This window comes from Protopterus annectens, chromosome 1.part0 (genome assembly GCF_019279795.1).
Source record: "Protopterus annectens isolate FY-2018-M chromosome 1.part0, PAN1.0, whole genome shotgun sequence".
Lineage (NCBI taxonomy): Eukaryota > Metazoa > Chordata > Ceratodontiformes > Protopteridae > Protopterus > Protopterus annectens.
The window spans coordinates 824,635,032-824,655,478 of record NC_056725.1 but is presented as its reverse complement, the minus strand read 5'-3'; the positions used below and the strand labels follow the sequence as shown (position 1 = coordinate 824,655,478).

General features: G+C 41.9%; 1 protein-coding gene across 4 annotated transcripts in view; it reads right to left on the bottom strand.

The window, feature by feature from the left end:
* The window catches only part of TIAM2 (TIAM Rac1 associated GEF 2), a 2,099,243-nt gene that overhangs the window by 499,138 nt on the left and 1,579,658 nt on the right, over positions 1-20,447 (bottom strand). For all 4 annotated transcript variants that reach the window (XM_044063392.1, XM_044063388.1, XM_044063400.1 and 1 more), the window contains one exon: positions 7,299-7,403. In XM_044063392.1, the coding sequence (XP_043919327.1) occupies positions 7,299-7,403 (105 nt within the window). The remainder of the gene's footprint in view (positions 1-7,298; positions 7,404-20,447) is intronic.

The window sequence follows — 20,447 nt, the reverse complement described above, 5'->3', positions numbered from 1 at the left end:
CTGAAGACTTTAAATCTGATGAGTTTCATGATGATAATGAGGGAGGGAACAATTTCTAGTTTAAGAAATGATAAAACAAGGGGCAGATTATTAAAAAAAACAGATAACTTTTTTTCCAAAAGCTTTTAATAGCTCCAAAATAATTGAAATTACTAGTGCACATTCAGAAATACTACAAGGGAAAATTAGTGTGCCTTGAGACAAAATGTGAGTAAAATAATAATGCAAAATTGAAAACTAAAGCCAGTATACAGTGTAAAAGTAAAAAATGTAAAAAAGACATGTGTGAGCTTCAAAGCAGTCACCAGACTGCTCATATAATTTTAATTACAATTCACAGCAGATGTGCCTATAAGCATGAGAAGAACCACTGTCCAACATTTACTCAGAATTGTAGAATCTGATAGGTTCATAGGTGTGTACTAAGCTAATGATCACTGAGGCCTTTTTAAGCCTAACCATGCATCCCAAATCTGACAAGTTCTGGCACCCCTGGTAGTGTAAGAAGGGGCTTGAGAGATGAAACATTTATAAGCAAAGGCCTGGTAGATGAAAAATGTACAGCCTACCGATACAGGTGCCAAACCAGGGATGAACTTTCAGTTCCCCATACAGTTGTCCAAGTTGCACTTGAATTGGGTTACAAAGGAACTATGTTTCACACAGACAGGGTTCTTGTTCCAGAGAAGGGATAATTTCTGGGATACATACCTGTCTTTCCAGCAGGTCCTATTTATATTACAGGAAAGGTTTAAGCCTTTAGAATGGGTAGTTCTGATGTTTACTTGTTGGAGATGAAGGAGGCCCATCAGAGTGGGGTCCAATGATGCCTTGTATGCCAGGCATAGATCTTACCCTCAACGGTCTGTAGGAGGAAGACTACAGAGATAGGGCTTTGACACAGTCTGCATAGAACATATTATTTATGTCTGAATTTTTTTAGTGAGGAACCTCCGTAGACATTCCAATTGTTGGATGTGTTTGTTTAGTTACTCACCACGGGGGCACTGTACTCAATGATAGGACTGATGAGTACTGAAAACTGTGGAGCAATGACCTCTTTGGATGTAGATGTCATACCTTTATTTATACATTACATAAAATAGAATGATTTACTGACCACCACAGACATGTGATGCTTGGAGGCTAGATTATTGTATGTATTTGTCTCCAAATCCTGGACTACTGAATCGACTCTTAGGAATGTGCTGTCAATATTGTAGGTACCACTGGGGGTGACTTCTTGAAGGATACTATTATGTGCATATTTTGGCATTTATAGTCCATGGCTCTGACATCAGTTATCTGTCTGTGTCAGCCCTTCCTGGATAAGAGTAATACTGGTGGGAGATTATATGAATCTTCCTAATTTGCAATCTGTAAATGTGGTCAGCCAGAAGCCCCTGACATTGGCCTCAACTTCACAGAAATAGATGCCAAAAAGGACTGGTCCCAAGACCAATCTGTGAGGGACTCTGCTAATGACTGACCTCTTTGTAAAGGTAGACTCTTCAATTCTAACTTCTTGGGTCCTATCTTTGAGATATCTGGCTATCCATTGGTTAGCATAAGGGTTTATACCTAACCTCTTGAGTCTGTCAACAATGTGTGAGTAGGGTACTGTGTCAAATGCCTTGGCCAGGTCAGGGTAGGCAGTGTGAACCATTTTTCCCCCATCCATTACTTTAGAGACCTTCTCAAAGACATCTACCAGATTGAGTAGGCTTGACCTGCCCTTGAAAAAGCCAAACTGGGTTGGGTCTAGTGTCTCAAGGTTTCCTATATCATTTATTGATTATTTCTATGAGAATTCTTTCCATGGCTTTGCTTATGACACTAGTGAGAATTATGGGTCTTAAATTTCCAGGGTCCACAGATGAGCTACCTTTGTGCAGAGGTAGGATCGTCACCATTCTCAATTTGTGAGGCACAAAGCATGTTTGAAAGCTATGGTTATATAGTGATTCAAAAGGGTCTGATATGTTATTTTATGTTACTTAGAAAGGCAGCCAGGGATATTGCCTGGGCCCATTGCTTAGTGTTCTTGGCCTTAGACAGTGAACTGAGGACTTGTTCCCTAGTGATAGTTGGGGGAGTTGTATTTAATGGATGGGAGGCTGGGGGGAGGACAAGAGTCAAGTCAGAGCTGAATTTGTCCGCCAGTAGGTCTGTTGTAACTTCTGGCTCGGTGTAGGTGTCTCCATTAACAAAACGCTCTGCACATAATTGTGTACTGCCTTTGAGGTTTCAGACACAGCTATGACTTGTGGTTGTCCTTTGCCTGGGAGGCCAGATATAATTCAAATTTGGCTTTGGTAAAGTACATGTGTCCTCTGAGTTGTTTGATTATTTCACAAGAGCATTTATATCTTGCTTGGTGCTACACCTCCTAATTTTTGCCATGGATGTTCTTCCTTCTGATATACAGTCTAATGATGTAATTTCACCAGGGTGTCCCATTTTTTGAATCAGTTCTGTAATTATGCCTGGTGGGTACAGCTGCCTCACTGCAGCTATGAACACACACGTAGAGGGTTTCTTTGAAGAGTTTTGCATAGCCAGCTGTTTCCAGGGTTTAGGGGGCTTAACATTTTGCCAGCCTATCAATTAATAGTAGGAAGTTAGCCACAGAGTAGTTTGAGAATGGTTAGCTGGGATTCAGGGTTTTATTTTTATTTCAAAGGAGACCATTTTGTGGTCTGAACTTATCACAGAGGACTTTACACAATGGACTACGCAACACTTTCCCATTACTAGTCACAACCAGATCTAGTATGTTTCCACCCCGGTTGGTGTACTGACAAGTCTGATCCAGGGAGTTTCTGTGTACACAAAGTCCAGGAATCTCTGTGGCTGCACATTTGGTGTTGTTTATGATCCCAAGTTAATAGTCAGGTAATTAATTCACCCATGAATACGGTATTGGGTTAGATAGTGATCATCTCCAGTAAACTTTAATAAGTACATTGGGTTTCCCAGGTCATATATGGGGACCTGTGGCTTGCAAGTAAGAGGAAAGGAATTTCGGTTACGGTGATTATTTTTCACATGGAGGATTTCAAGTGCATCACCCTGTTTGACCAGCCTGAAGGTGCACTTACTTCTGATGTAAATTGAGTCACCTTCATGTTTAGTGTCTGCCTGCATAGTTGCTGGTAAAAATATGTGGAAGGCATTACAGCCTTGCACTGCCAAGGTGCTCTATATGGCTTTAAACCACATCTAAGTGACTGCACAGATTTCAGCATTCTCTAGGATGAGGATTGCTTGTAAGGATGGCATTTCCTGTTCATACTCTTTGCATCAAGCAGCAACACCTTTAGATTTTCTTGGTTTTGATTTGCCATGTTAGAAGGATTGTCAGTTTGGCATTGCCTGAAAAAGGCACTATGGGGAAGACAATGTTTTAGCTAATATCTGAAAGCCTAGAGGGGAGAGGTGAAGACCACCCCTGTCAAAACAGTATCGTCTGTTACCCATCTCTTTTCATACTGACAAACACTTAACCCAATTAGAATGACATTATAAACTAAGCCAATTATTAAATCAGTCATCATCTGATCATACTGTGGTGGTCAGTGTCAGTTGCACAATAAGGAGCACACTCACTTTTAGTGCAGAAAGCTGTGGGTTCTAATCCTACATCAGGTAAATTGATAGCTGACAGTGAAGTGTAGCATAAGAGGGGGTACTGTACTCTTGAGTGCTTCGGATGAGATGTTAAACCGAGGTCCTGCCTACTTGAGTTGGTGGACTTGTCTTAATGATACAGGGAGGATGGCAATCCAAAAACATATTAGAATATAGCCATTGCTCCTGTGGGTTGAGAGAAACCAAGTGAGGCGCATTTTTTTGGCACCTTATGAGGAAGCTATCTGGGCACCTCCTATAAAAGGTGCACCATGTGGGGTGTACTGGGAAGTACCATTACATGCTGGAGGGATTATACTTTTCAACTTGACTGCAGATACCTAGGGAATCTTTTAGAAAATAATATTATGTTTCAAGAACAGTTTTTCCTGCAAAAAGTTGGCGTGGCAATGGGCACTGTTGTGCCAATAGCTACGCCAACTTAGCACTGGTCAGTTGGGAAGAGCAAAACGTTTTGTCTGCCACTAATCCTTTCTTTGGACAAATACTGTGGTATGTTAGGTTTGTAGATGACGTTTTTATGTTATGGAAGGGCTCCGGCTCTGATCTAGACCAATTTTTGGATAACTTGCATTCAACAACTGATTTTTTAAGGTTTACACACCAGAGTTCAGCCACTGACATAAGTTTTCTTGATGTGAAAATCAGTAAATCTGATTTGAATCATCTCCTTAGTACTATAGACCATAAACCAACTAGAAAGAACACATTGCTGCATAAACCTAGTATGCACCCTAGACACATTCCTAGGAATGTGTTAAGAGGGCAAGTTTTTAGGACACTCAGGCTACATAGTAGTGACAAAGATGCAGTAGCTGCATTGAAAAACTTGAAATTTGAGTTTTTGGCTAGAGGATATTCTTGTGCTGACATTGATAATGCAACATCTGATGCCTGGAAGTTAGAGATAATAGGTGCAAACCTTATTATAATCACAACATAGCCACCGCAGATGCAACACACAGTGCCACAGCTGAGAATGACTTTACAATGGTTCTCCAGTTTTCTAACAACATTAATCAATATGTGGATGTTGTTAAGAAATACTGGTACCTTTTACAAGAAGTTCCTGGCCTTGTAGACAAGGTTGGACTCACTCCACATTTCAGTTTTAAGAATAGCAAGTCACTTAAACAACACCTTTGCCATGGGGAAACACGCAAAAAGTTAACTCACTCTGTTCGCCGTGGAACTTTTCCATGTAGGAACTGTAGTGCCTGTCAGTTTGTTTATAACAAAAATAATTATGTGCATCCTACCAGGCATTTTTCATTACATTCTAATCAATATTCAGATTGTAGAACCACTGATGTTGTTTATTTTTGTTTTTGTCAACAATGCCATGCTTATTATGTAGACAAAACGAACAGAATGTTGAATAATCATATTTTAGAACATGTGAGAGGCATTACCAACTGTAAACAATCCAGTGCTCTGGCCTGTCACGTTATGTCTAATGATCGTTCATATTCTTTTACATTTTTGGTTTTGCAACATATTTATACGAACCCTAGGGGTGGTGACAAAGAAAATATTACAGAGGGGCATGAGCAAAAATGGATACTGAAGTTTAACGCTGAGAAGTTTCCTGGATTGAATGCTGCCACTACTTTGGTTCCCTTTTTGAAGGCTTAACCACTCATGCATTTTTTTCTAGAACTTTTAGAAGATATTTTAGATGTTTTTAGCTTTTTTATATGTCTTACTGTCGTTGTTTTATCTTATATATGTATGTATATGGTTTTTCTATACTGTATATAGTGTGGTTATATATGTTTAGTAACTTTGTGTGTAACATTATATGCATAGTGCATCTTTATTGTAGGATTCACTGTGGTAAGCTTCTCTTGAATTTGATTGTGTACAGCTTGCTAACCCTAATTAGTTAATTGAGTAATGGATATTTGACTATTTAAATAGAGTGTAAGCCTTTTACTGTTGTCTGATGAAGCAACTTTATGTTGTGAAAGCGCTCACCATTTTCTGTTTTGTCTATTAATAAACGTTCTCAGTGTGCTAGCTCGGTGCATTTTCTTTCATTTTGTTTAATCTGTAGGATGAGCTGGAAACTGTTGCTGTGGATAGGGAAGTGTGACATGCACAGCTTGATACCAATGGTCCTCACCAGGATAAGGTGTTTACAAAATAGATGGATGGCATATCAGATACATAACTTGGCAGAAGACTCCTGATGGACTTAAAGCTAAATCAATCAGACTTCCATAGTGAAGGTGTGCTAAGAAGGCAGTCTGCTAACTACCAGTAAAGCAAAACAATATATTCTGGGCATCTGTACAAGAAGTCCTAACAATAAACAGGAAACAAAGACAACAAATGACCACTAAGGCTTGGTAGACTGCCCCACCTGCTAACTCTAGGCAACATGAAAATACATAGTAATTCACAGTCTGCTGTTTTATCAAAAGGGGAAATGATCTCACTCAGAAACACAGTGCAATAATAACTAATATAGCACAGCAACAAGTAGTAATGCAAAGGAGTCAAAAGACAAAGGATGAAATGGTAAGGCTGTGAGCGGACTTGCAACAAACTGATGACAACAATAATGTACTAAAAGAGAGCTTTCTCCTGATGTAATAACCATGAGATTTCAGTGACAAAATGAGAAAATTATATTTTGGGAAAGCTTGAAACCTTTTCTGTGGCTTGGCAATGGTGTACTGCATTTGAAGTGTAAGAACCAGTGTTTCCTTAATAAACCAGACAAACTTACAGGACCAGTACAGCAAATAATTACTATGCATGGCCAACGTCAGTGCTATTCTACTGAAAATATGTTTTTTTTTTTTTTTTTTGGATAAGTAAATGCAATGGAAACGCATACTAAGGCATACAAAGTGTTCAGCATGCCAAAAAACACACAGAAAAGATGAAGCAATCTTTTTTCTTACAAATTCACAACACTGTTACACTGATTAAAAATGCATCTTACATGTTTTCTAGGATTACTATGATGTGCGGTTAGGCTCAGACTTATTAAATAACAATGCAGCCGTTATTTACAAGTTACTGTTGGGTCAATACAGGGCCCACTTCCCAAAAACAAACAATGACACATCCTAAAAGTTTAAAACCCACTTCTGTGGCACAAAGTTCAGCCAATAAACTGCAAAAATAACTTGCAACTCTATGTCTAAATAAGCAGTGAAGCCAGGGTCATCAGCAACATTTCAAGATCATAAACTACATTTCAAGAGTTCCATAAACAACTTTTCACAATCATCTCTGTTTTATGTTTAAATTAACAGTTCTACACAATTTACCACTACATCTGTCTGGCTTTACTCTTGGAATGCAGCCAAAGGAATAAAATATGTCGTTTATTAATTTATATTGCATCCACCTAGTTATAAACCTGCACAGATGGAAGCACTTGGTGAAAGAAACTGGCAGCTAAAATACTCATTACCGACGGTGCACACACCCACTGATCGCAAACTCTGTATTCATACTGTAACACAGTTTATAGGTAAGCAATATCAAAATGTAAAAACTAATGCATCAGACTGCTACTGATTAATCATGAAACTAAAGCCTTTTAATCAAACAGAACTGTAGTTCTAAATCGTCATGTGCAAATGTGCTGATACAGTTTTACTGGTCTCCATTTAACATACTGTACTTACCTGTTCGTGCAAGTACTTGTGCATTGAAGGTACTGCATACTTTTCCGTCCCACCTACAGACTGTTTCAGAAGTAAACCGTACAGTCTGGGATCTAGCTGCTTCTCCTACAGGATAGGAAACACTGTTAAGTTACATAACACTAAACTTAATAAAAAAATTGAGAAATGCACAAAAGCAGTCAAACTATATAGTCTGGCCATTTTACAGGCCCACAGGTATGGCTTTAAGCAGCACAGTGGTAGAGTACACATAGGTCCATTAAGAGGAATAAAAAAAAGAAAAGAATTTGCATTCCATTGTTAGTTCCATTCTTTTGTTAAATTGTGACATAACCAAAATTCAGCATACGACTAAATCCTGGTACATGCCCACAGAAGCTTAAAAACTGCAAGCTCTTAGATTAGAGGACAGACAGAACCAGAAGCATGGAAGGTCATAAAGACATCCCCACATAACTGGCCTCAAACAGCAAAAAGTCCAGACAAGTTGGATGATGCTACCTGACTTCTGAAACGCAGGTCTTTAGAAAGTCAAAGAATCTAAAGCTTGTCACATCGACATGACTGCAGGAAGTACTTCTCCAAAAAGGGAGGGCACTCATAACAAAACAACTAAACTGTGATGCCTTGGTAGGTGTTCCACATGAGGCAAATGATTGAGCTGAAGGCAGAAACACATTTTGGGAAGTATGGGGTTTGTATGGCCCAACTGAAAGGCCAGTCAGGGAATCAGGAGAGAGCAAAGGAAAAGGAAAATAATCTACACAAGCATGCAAACAATTATTTATTGTGCAATGTGACAACACAACTTCAAACATTTATAAACTTCATTATGAATTATGTTGGTTATGTCACTATATTCACAAGTAAGGGACCTTCATTCCTGTCCTGCTGATCATGTATGTCACCCTCTCAGGCTACTTAATAATTAAGACCCCATACTCTTAATAACGTAGACAGACTATGCTCAGCTATTTTGTGTCCCCATTTTACACTGCTTTTCTGATGGCCAGGATCTCATTTCATATTACAGACCTAGCAGGAGCCCAAAGTATCCACTGTAATTCATGATTAAAGACAGACTATTACTGCTATAAACATTCCCATATAATTAGAACCTTGCACAAAGCAAATGATGACTGTGTGTGTGTGTGTGTGTGTAAATGCATGCACGTGAGACTGTGTAAGGGGTCACCTACTGAGCACTATGAAGAATACCTTATACTAAGGGGCAGATCTGCAACAAAAGCTCCCAGAATTAGTACAAATTAGTCCACAACTTTTTGTGTATGACATTTTAGCTACTACACTGTATGAAGTAATGAGCCACATTTCACTGAAAGCACACAGTCAAAAGAAAAGTTTCCTTCCACTCACCGACACAAGGAAAAGGTAAAGTAAAGGACGTAGAAAGGTGTCATCTTTACAGACCATCAAAGAAAACATCCCAAAACAAAAACAGAAGAGAAACTGATTTAATAACTAAACTTTAAGAAATAGCTGTATCATACCATTTTAAAGAAGGTACTGCTGACAGTCAGAACATCAGAAAACATTCACAACACATTTGCCCTATTATGATTTGTAACATTTCTGTGTAAACTGGAGGAGTCAGCAACATAGAAAGTGCTAAGGACATTACAGAAAGATTTGTTTGGTTCTTGTTACTGTCCGTTTCCACTGTTAAGCAGAATTTCGGTAATTCAAACAGAAGAAATGTAACAGGCAACTGTATGGATAAGTGCATTTCACAGCAGCTGATATTTCCATAGCCATCCCAAGACAAATCCCTTGAGTTAGACACCCCCAACTCCCATTGTAGGTGTACATATACCCCTCCTCACAATTTCTGAAGGGCAAACAGCAGTCATGTCTATCAAAAATCGATGTAAAATGTGTCAACTTAGTCTCTTTACTGTTAAAGGCAAACACCTGACTCAGCTGCTACTACTCAGTAGATGATTACAACAGAAAATGGATGACCTTTATTATATAACCCACAAATATCACTTAAGTATCAGTGTAAAGAAAAACATCTAGAAACAATATACAGTGGAGAGGGAGGTTGCCAAAAAGCACCTGGCAGCAGTAGCATAGGGTGGGATATATCAACATTCCAGGTAAAAGATTGGTGGTGCATAAAACAATATCCAAATGCTATAAAAGGGTAGTGGGACAAGTCATATATTAAGAAGCATGAAGCTTAAGGCATAGACAATATTGGTGGGAGCATTCACAGGTGACAGAAATGTGCACAACTGTGTGATGAGATGACAACGTTCTGAAGCAGGGAAGAAGGGTTTATGTTGCTGAGAAAGCTGGAAATAAAAATGGTGCAAACAACCTGTCACCAGCCGAAAGGTAGTCTGCAATGCATTACAGCAGTGTGTGCTGTACAGCCCACTACATGAATTTATTGGACAGTCTTACTTTCATCACCACAGAAAATTACAGAACCTTTATAGCTAAGGAAGGACCCTTCCTTGCTATATCCTTGTTTGGGGTCCATCTTTTCTCCCAATCAACATACAGCAAAAAAACTGGAAGATTCAGTACTTTGGAGACATCTGTGCACCAGCTGAATTTTATGCAATAACAAAATATGCTAGATACGTAAATAGGCATATCTTCCCACCCTGGGACTTTGCTCCTTTACCACTGCAAGCACCTTCCTGCAAAAAAGAAATACTGAAGACTTTATACCTACATTACAAACAAGTAATAATGATTTATGTACTTGCCTGACTTACAGGGAACTCCAACAGCTGAGGCTGGTGAACAACTTACCCACATGCATGGGGGATGACAAGCAGAGGAATACTCTCCCTCCATCCACCTGGAAGTAGGTGCCTTCTTCAACAGCTAAGGCTGGTGGACAAGGAAAAGGGGGGTAGTGGGAGGGTAAGATCTGCTCCTGTATTAACTAATCTGGGAAGACTATACCTGCTGCATACAACACTGAGGACATGCTCCTTGATGGGCCCTTGCATGGGATAAATTCTAAGCGGCAGCAGCAGGGAAGAACGATCAGGGCTGAACAATTACAATGTTCAGAAAGCAGAGTCCCGGAGTAATGTTTTTTATATAAGGCCCAATTTCTGTAGTTGTGGTTGAGACAATACATGGTGAAGGTGTGTACCACAGACCAGACAGACATATCACAGATGTCTGCAGTGGATGTAGTTAAACTTCTATTGAAGTAAGCTTCTACTGAAGCATTTGATAGCGGGTATTTTCAAGCATAACGGCAAAAAACAAGTGTCAGCTTTTTTCACCTGATGCAAAGGTCAAATAACCGGCCTATCTTTCTAAAAACATGCACCATTTTCAGGTAATGGCTAAGTTATCAGTATACAGCAAGGTTACCAAAGAACAAACCTCTTACCCCTGCTTTCTTCCCTCATGATGACATATTGAAGTTGGTTACATTCATTCAGGAACCATTTCAAAACCACCGTAGAAGAAAATGTGAGATTGCCTTGAGGGAGACTCTATGGGAAAGCTAAATATGGTACAGTGCACATATAAAACTCTAAAATCTAGTTACTCATGTGATAGCCTTTAGAAAAATTATTTTCAGTGAAACAAACTTCACCGCCACCAAGCCAGCAGACTGAAATGGCAGAAGAGAAAGCCTGTTGACCATAAAATTTGAGGGGAATCTTCAAAGAAAGTTGTAGATGTAGCACTCCTTTAAGAAAAGGCTTGCTCAGCCAATGCTGGGCTACAATACAGATCTACGAGGATCTTAAGTCAAGCTTTACATTCCCAAAGTAGTTCTCAGCCTTTAGATTTTACATACAAATAACCCAGAGATGGGCCAAAAAAGGATATGTTCAGACACGTGTATGTTTCCCCTTGTGACGGGTCACTACTCCAGGCCAGTAATCAAGGAGCCTCAGTCCTCACCAGTCACCACTGACACCGCTGAGGGATGGCCACTAGGAACAAAAATGGATACAGACAGTATTTTCAGATGCAGCTCTCTGCACCAAGCACAGTTTCCCTTAAAAACACACAGGAAGCACACTTCAGACTTGGGGATGGACTCTCTCGCTCCAGCCCCCAAACAAGACAAAGTACAGTTGTGTACACTTACCATAAATGTAGATGTTCGAGTGTATTCACTGTTGCAGTCATTACATTTGGGTTATCTGCTGGCAGGTTGCTCTCAGTCTGTCTGATTAACAAAGTCTTGTCGTCGGTTGCTGTCCCTTCTTCCATAACGTCAGGTCGTCAGGAGTATAAAACATGCAGCCGATGCCATTACATCACTTTTTCTTGCCCCGGATGTCAGGTGACCCCCCCCCCCCCCCAAACGGGGAGCAAAAAATATAAGCAATTAAAAACACCAAAATATATAACTCCAAACAAAAGCAAATACACCAAAAAGGCTTCTAAGCATAGCAGAAGAAAGTAGAGGCATAGTAAGAGAAAAACAAGGGGCTGGAGGGAGGGTAACCAGGACTGCAACAGTGAATACACTCGAACATCTACATTTATGGTAAGTGCACACAACTGTACTATGTTGTTCGTGTTTCACTGTTGCAGTCATTACATTTGCGTAGATTCCCAAAGCTATGGTTGGGAGGATGGATTTATAAAGCATTAGGTCCAGCTATAAGGCCCTGCAAAATATCAGTGGCAAAGCCAGCTCTAGATTTAGAGAAGACTGGTAAGTGATCATACTTGGTGAAAGTATGAATTGAACGCCAGGCAGCAGCTTCTAGAATATCCCTGGTAGGCACACCTCTGAGAAAGGCTGTTGAAATAGATGCAGCCCTGGTGGAATGAGATCTGATCCCCTGGGGGATAGGTTTTCCATGGTGTTTATAGCAGAAATGAATGCAATGGCTTATCCATTTAGAAATTGTTTGTTTTGAAATAGCCTTCCCCTCTGCTCCTGCAGCAAATGCTACCAGCAGTTGTTCAGATTTTCTTTGAGATTTAGTCCTGTCCAAGTAGAATCTAAGTTGCCTGCATACATCCAATGAATGCAGAATCCGCTCCCTCTTGTTCTGTGAATTGGGAAAGAAAGTTGGCAAATGAATGGCCTGATTAACAGCCACACTGGATACCATTTTGGGCATGAAGGATGGACTGGTCCTGAGTGACACCCTGTCCGCATGAAAGATGATGAAAGGCTCCACTGCCATAAAGGCCTGTAATTCAGATATCCTTCTAGCTGAAGTGATTGCCAACAGGAAAGCTGCCAACAGGAAAGCTGTTTTCCAGGAAATAAATTTTAAGTCTGCAGTAGCAGCTGGCTCGAAAGGAGGTAGAGTGAATTTCTCCAATACAAAGTTAAGGTCCCAGGCAGGGGTTGGAGCCCTCCTGGGTGGTCTCAAGTTTGTGGCCCCTATGAGATCCTGCTTTAGCAGAGGATGAGAGAAGACAGGTGGGTCTGTGTTGTAATGAGTTGAAATGGCTGAGGCATGGATTTTTATGGAGGAGAAAGACAGGCCCTTGTGAAGCATCTCAGTTAAGTATTGCAAAATCTGAGGTAAATTGGGCACTGCTGTGCTCATCCCTTAAGATTGATTCCAGGCACAGAATCTTTTCCATTTGTCAGCATAAGATTTTCTAGTACTAGGTCTTCTCACATCCAAAATGACATCCCTCACAGGTTTGCTGAGGGATGATAAGGGAGAACTTAAATGATTAGCCAAGCGGCAAGATTCAATGTTTGCAGCTGAGGGTGCAGAATATGGATCTCCTGCTGAGACAGTAAGGAAGGTGTCTGAGGCAGGTGCCATGGGGAAATTTGTGACACACTGCGCAGGAGTGGGTACCAGTGTTGGTGAGGCCAGTCTGGAGCAATCAAAATCATTTTTGGTTTGTTTTGTTTGACTTTTAGTAGAACTTTGGAAAGGAGAGGTAGCGGGGGAAAGGCATAGACTGATAGGTTTTTCCAGCTGAAGGACAGAGAATCCTCTTTCCAGGCTTTTTTGTGAGGAGTTCTTGTGCAAAATTTGTCCAACTGATAGTTCTGGGGTGAGGCAAAAAGATATATCTCTGGGCTCCCCCATTTGCGTGTCAACATGTTGAAAATCCGTGGTTCCAGTTTCCATTCGTGTGGGTACATGAGATTTCTGCTTAGTTCGTCTGCCAGAACATTCTGCTTTCCTGGCAGGAATTGAGCTTGTAGTTGTACTTGGCAGCTCAAGTCCGTGTTCCACAATGTCATGGCTAGTCTGCAGAGGGGGTGTGAACCCCCTTGCTTGTTTATGTACCACATTACCGTGGTGTTGTCCATCTTTACCAGTAGTTGTCCTGGATGAAGGTAGTCCTTGAAGGCTGTCAGAGCATTCTGTACAGCTAGCATTTTTTTGAGTGATATGAAGGTGCATTTGATTTGGGCTCCATTTGCCCTGAATGCACTTCCCTGCCAGATGAGCCCCGATGCATAGTCTGTGTCTATAGTTAGGGTTTGAGAGGCAGGGGGTGGTGTGAATGGCAGTCCCTTGTTTTGATGGCAGGCTTCTGCTCACCATAGGAACTCTAGGCGCAGGCACGGTATGACAGGAATCATTGTTTCCAGGCTGTGACAATGTTGACTCCATAAACTTTTTAAGTACCACTGAAGTTTACTCATATGCAGTCTTGCATATGGAATTAGAAGAATGCAGGAGGCCATGAATCCCAAAGCTTGCAGTATTTGTCTTGCAGACAACAGGGTTTTTGTGGCCACCTGTTTGAAGTAAGTCACCAAATGAATTTACTTTTCTGGCGTAAGGAAAGCCATCTGGGCAGTTGTATTCAAGCTTGCACCCAGGAATGTAAGTTTTTTGAGAGGGTACCAGTTGTGATTTCTTTTCGTTTATGGTGTACCCTAGACAAGTTAGAATCCTTTTTACAAACGCCAGATGTTTTAGCAGAGTGGCCTGGTTTTCTGCCTGAATTAGACAACCGTCCAGGTATGGATATATTTGAGTATTTCTTAGTCTGAAAAATGCAATTACTGGAGCCAGGCACTTTGTGAATACCCTGGGCACAGTAGACAAGCCAAAGGGCAGTGCAGAGAACTGATAATGCATGTAGTCTGCTTTGAAGCATAGGTATCTTCTGCAAGATTCCCTGACTGGGATATGCAGGTAAGCCTCTTTTAAATCTAGAGTTGCCAACCAAGCATCCTTGCCAAGCATAGGAAGTAACTGGTGAAGAGCCAGCATCTTGAATTTTGGAATGTCCAGAAATGTGTTTAGAGTAGACAGGTCCAGAATTGGACGCCATGATTTTTTTCTGGGTACCAGGAAAAGTCTGGACTAGAAACCTTGTCCCTTTTTCTCTTCTGGTACCAGTTGAATAGCCCCCAAGTTTAGGAGGGAAAGTACTTGTTTCAGAGCCTCTGCCCACTGATTTGGGGGCAGGTCTGGCCACCTGTTTGGAGTTGGCAACGTGTGGAAATGAAATCTGTATCCCTGGGACACTATACTTAAAACCCATTTGTCCTGGGTTATAAGTTGCCAGTTTCTTGAATGAAGTGCCAGTTTTCCCCCCAAAAGGGCAGCTAAGAGGTAAGTGCTTGGTAATTTTAAAGGAAGTCATTGAGACTGTTTACCATAGGGTGGTGCCTTGCTGTTTCCAGATTTGGAAGTGGAAGCACCCCAATTTTGCTTCATTCTGATCATCCCTTGGGACTGAAGCCTGGTGCTTTTGGAATGTCTGGGTTTGTCTGGAGTGGCTCTGGAAGGAGATGGAAAGGACCAGTTCTTAGTAGGCCAGTGCCTACAAAATCTAGGTGGTTGTACTTGTAAGAAATCTTTCACAGTTTGCATAGATTTAGCTTTATCTTCCATATTTTTTAGAACTTCTTCAGCCTTATTGCCAAACAGGCGGTCCTGCTGTAAAGGAGCATCCAAAGGTTTTGCTTTAACATGATCAGGCAGAGATTGCTCCTTAAGCCAAGCATGCATTCTAAGCACAGACCCAGTAAAAGTAGCCCTGCAAGAGGACTCTAAAGAATCAAAACCACATTGCAAAGTATGTTTGCTAACTTGTTCAGCTGAATGCAGTAAATCCTGCAAATTTTTATTCTCCACACAGTCAGAAATCATAATTTTCTGTTTAAGCAGTCCCATGATATGCTGTTGATATTTTAACATATGGAATTGACAGTTTAAAGCCCTGATTGCTAAGGTTGCAGAAGTATAAACCTTTTTACCCCATTTATCCAGCACCCTGGATTCTCTATCAGAAGGGGTAGGATTTTTAGCAGTAGGAACCTTGATGCCCTTGGGCCCCTGAGAAATGGTTTCAAGGTCCGCAACAGGATTTTTGAAAAGGAATTTGTGAGACTCAGGAACCCTGTAGTGCCTGTCTGGTTTGCTAGGGGCTGGAGGCAAGGAATCAGGGGCCATACTGGATTCCGAAAACACATCAACAATGTCTAAAAAGTACAGTTTTGTACCTACCATAAATGTAGATGTCCGAGAGGTATGCATCTGCAGTCCTAACAAATGGGTTGTCCTGGCCTCAGGCAGCCCTTCGGTCGGCCGGATTCCAAAGTCTGGGTCTGGCCTCGGCTGGCGTCGCACTTCACCCGACGTCACAGCTGCAGTTCTTCGGGTATAAAGGCATCAGCCGACGCCATTTTCCTCAGTGTTTCTTGCCCCAGATGCCAGATGCCCTCTAGGAAGGCTAAATTTGGATAAATGCAAATGTTTCCAAACAACAGAGAGCAAATAGAAATAAACATGTATGTACATATATACAAACAAATACACCATAATAGATTCCCCCAGCTAGCTACAAGATGGGCAAATACCCTAGGAGTACCACAGAGGGGAAGGAGGGTGGGTAATCCTGACTGCAGATGCATACCTCTCGGACAGCTACATTTATGGTAGGTACAAAACTGTACTATGTCCTTCAAGGATGCATCTGCAGTCCTAACAAATGGGTAGAATACCATAGCCAAACTGGGGGAGGAGGCCCAAACAAGATTATGGTGCAGTTAAGATCCCTTGCAACACAGCAGTGGCAAAATCTGCTCGGGATCTGGAGTATAAGGGTAGATTATAATGCTTGGCAAATGTATGCACGGAGCTCCAAGTAGCAGCCTCTAAAATGTCTTTTGTAGCCACTCCTCGTAAAAAAGCTGTAGTAGTGGCTGTAGCTCTTGTGGAGTGAGGTCTGATATTTTCTGGAGTTGCCTTTCCATGATAAGAATAACAAAATCTAATGCAATTTCCTATCCATTTAGAGATTGTCTGTTTTGAAATTGCTTTTCCTTCCATTCCTGTGGCATATGCTACCAGAAGCTGGTCAGTTTTTCTATTGCTCTTGGTTTTGTCCAGGTAGTAGCGCAATTGCCTATGCACATCCAAGGTATGTAGCAGTCTTTCTCCCCTGTTCTGTGGGTTGGGGAAGAATGTAGGTAGGTGGATTGCTTGGTTTAAAGATACCCTGGAGACCACCTTTGGCATAAAGGTAGGATTAGTTTTCATGGACACTCTATCCTGATGGAAGATAAGGAAGGGTTGTACTGCCATTAATGCCTGTAGTTCAGAAACCCTTCTTATCTGAAGTGATTGCAAGCAGGAAAGCAGTTTTCCATGATAAGTACTGTAATTCTGCTGTTGCTGCTGGTTCAAAAGGGGGAAGTGTCAACTTTTCTAGCACAAAGTTCAAGTCCCATGTAGGCAATGGTGGCTTCCTTGGTGGCTTTACATTCTTGATTCCTCTCAGAAACTGCCTGAGTAGAGGATGAGAGAAGACTGGAGGATCCATGTTGTATTCTGCTGAAATAGCTGACGCATGAATCTTAATGGAAGAGTAAGACAGGCCATTGTGGAAAAGCTCTGCTAAGTACTCCAGGATGTTAGCTATGTTTACCAGTGCTACATTTTGCCCTTTTGCTGCACTCCAAAAGAGAAATCTTTTCCATTTCGCTGAGTAAGTTTTTCTTGTTGAGGGTCTGCGAGCTTCCAAGATAATGTCTTTAACCCTTTGAGATAGATCTGGGTTATTTTGTCTTATGCAATGCTCCAAGCAGCTAGCTGCAATGTTTTCAGGTTCGGATGCAGGGTTTTGAAGTTGTTCTGTGTTAGCAGTAAAGGAACCAGGGGTAGAGGCCATGCGAGTTCCTGAGACATACTCCTCAGTAGTGGGTACCAGTGCTGTCTCGGCCAGTCTGGAGCTATCAGGATGATCCTTGGGTGGTCTTCTTTGATCTTCAATAGTACCTTGTGCATCAAAGGAAGAGGTGGGAATGCATATGCTGTCAGGTTTTTCCAACTGAAAGATAGGGAGTCCACCTTCCAAGCAAGTGGGTGGTATGTCCTTGTGCAGAATTATTTCAATTGGTGATTGTGTGGGGATGCGAATAAGTCTATTTCTGGTAGTCCCCATTTCCTTGTGATGGATTTGAAGATGTGTGGATGCAGCATCCATTCGTGGGCATCCGTGGTAGTCCTGCTTAAGGTGTCTGCTAGTATGTTTTCTTTTCCTGGCACAAATATTGCCTTGAGCTGTATGTTTAGGCTTAGGGCCACATTCCAGAGATCCATTGCCATCCGGCATAGAGGATATGAATGTGTGCCTCCCTGTTTGTTGATATACCACATAACTGTGGTGTTGTCCGTCCTTATCAGCAATTGTCCCTGTTGGAGAAACGGTCTGAATGCTTGAATTGCCAGTTTTACTGCCAGCATCTCTTTTTGGTTTATGTGTAGGTTTAGCTGGTCTTGAGTCCATAAGCCTTGTATACACCTGTCCAGCATGTGTGCGCCCCAACCGAGGTCTGAGGCATCTGTGGTGATAGTCTGGCTTGGTTGAGGGCTGTGGAAGGGCAGTCCTTTGTTCAATTGAAAGGCCTGAGCCCACCATCGGAATTCTTGCTTCAGGCATGGAATTATTGGAATTTGGGCTTCTAGGCTGTGCTTGTGCTGAGACCATAAATTCCTGAGGTACCATTGCAACTTCCTCATATGCAGTCTGGCATGTGGGATCAATATTATGCAGGATGCCATGTAACCCAGGGCTTGCAGGACTTTTCTTGCTGTTAGCTGGTTCTGCATTGTTAATGCCATGAAGTAGAGTGGAAGGTGCTTTTGTTTTTCTGCTGTGAGGGATGCCATTTGTTTTGATGTGTCCAGTTCTGCACCCAAGAAGGTTATCCTTTGGGATGGTAACAGCCTTGACTTTTTTATACTGACTGTGTAGCCCAAGGCTTGCAGTATATGAATGACCCTTTTCAAGTCTTTTGTTAATTTGTTTTTGTTGTCCGCTTGTAACAGGCAATCGTCCAGGTAAGGGTAAATTTGAATTCCCTGAAGCCTGCAATGAGCAATTACTGATGCCAGGCATTTCGTGAATACTCTGGGCGCAGTAGATAAGCCAAAAGGCAATGCTGAGAATTGATAATGCTCTGATCCTGCAAGAAATCTGAGGTATCTTCTGCAATTTGGTCATATGGGGACGTGCAGGTATGCCTCCTTGAGATCTAGAGTTACCAGCCAAGACTCCTTGCCCAGCATGGGAAGAAGCTGCTGTAGAGTCAGCATTTTGAATTTTGGGACAATGAGGTATGTGTTCAGAGCGGACAGGTCTAGAATAGGTCTCCATTGATTTTCCTTCCTTGGCACCAGGAAAAGTCTGGAGTAAAATCCTTGCCCTTGTTGCATAGATGGTACCTTTTCCATAGCTCTCATCCTTTTTAAGTTGTCTATTTGTTCGAGAGCGTTTGTCTTTTGATTTGGAGATAGGTTTGGCATTCCTCTCTTCCTTGGTAGAGTATGGAAGTGAAACCTGTAACCTTTGCCTATTGTCTGTAAAATCCATTTGTCTCCTGTAATGCAATGCCAGTTTACAGAAAATAAGGCTAGCTTTCCGCCTAAGGGTGCTTCTAGTTGTTCCCTGGTAGGCGGCTTCAGAGCCAAGTCACTGTGATTGTCCTGTGGAAGTGGTAGTGGCTGGGTCTGCAGCAGTACTTCGCTGGTTGTTAGGCTGCCACTGACGTCCCCTGTAGGCACCTCTGGATTGACCTCTGCCTCTTGTGCGCCTATTCCTGCCTCTCTGTGCTCTGTTGGTGTCTGGAAAGGACCAAGTCTTGGAAGGCCAGTTCCTACTAAACCTTGGAGGCTGGACCTGTAAGAAATCCTTGACTGTCTGGACAGATTTTGCTTTCTCTTCCACCTTCTTCAGCACTTGCTGTGCAGGAGAGCCAAACAAATTGTGTTTATCCATGGGAGCATCTAGGAGCTTTGATTTTACATGGTCTGGTAAGGACTGCTCTTTCAATCATGCATGCCTTCTGATCACTGTACCAGTCACAGCTGATCTAAAGGAGGCCTCCAGTGCATCATAGCCACATTTTAAGGAATGATTACTGACCTGCTGTATGTTATGTACCATTTCCTGCAGTGACTTTCTGTCTAAAGGTTCAGGTGATGACAGCTTTTTAGATAACTGATCTAACATAAATTCCTGATACTGAATCATGTGGAATTGACAGTTTAAGGCCCTAGCCGAAAGAGTAGCTGAAGTATAAACTTTTTTACCCCATCTCTCCAAGGCCCTAGATTCCCTTTCAGAGGGGAGTGGGTTTTTGGCAGAGGTAGCTGCTACAGCCTTGGGGCCCTGTGAAATAGTCTCAGGGTCAGCAAAAGGAGCCTTATACAAGTGATTATGTGTGTCCGGAACCCTGTAGTATCTGTCGGGCTTAGCAGGGGCCGGAGGGAGTGAATCAGGAGCAGTACAAGCATCATTAAATGCATCATCCACAACTGTAAGTACTGGAGGAATGGCTAAAGGCCTATGCTGTGGTAAATGCAAAAAAGTCCTAAGCCTTTTCCTAGAGTCTGAGAAATCCTGGCCCTGCCATTGAAATTGTTCCCTCATAGCATGCAAGGTTTCCCCAAAAGAAAATTCCTCAGGAGGAGAGGCAGAAGGAATGGAGTCCTCTGCATCAGAGTCCTCATATGGAGAATAAGGGCCCTCAGGAGGGTTTGTATTTTCTGATTCATCTGAGGAGTATCAGTAGAAACTGGCTCAGGGGGTTCTGCTCTAGGTCTCTTCTCTGGAGGGGGTTGAGAGGCCCTATCAGGGTGAGACTGGGATCCCCTGATCAAAGAAATGAGATCCTCTGCTAGACTAAGCATTTGAGTACTAGAGCTAGGCCTGTGAGAGGGGGCTTTAGTAGGCACG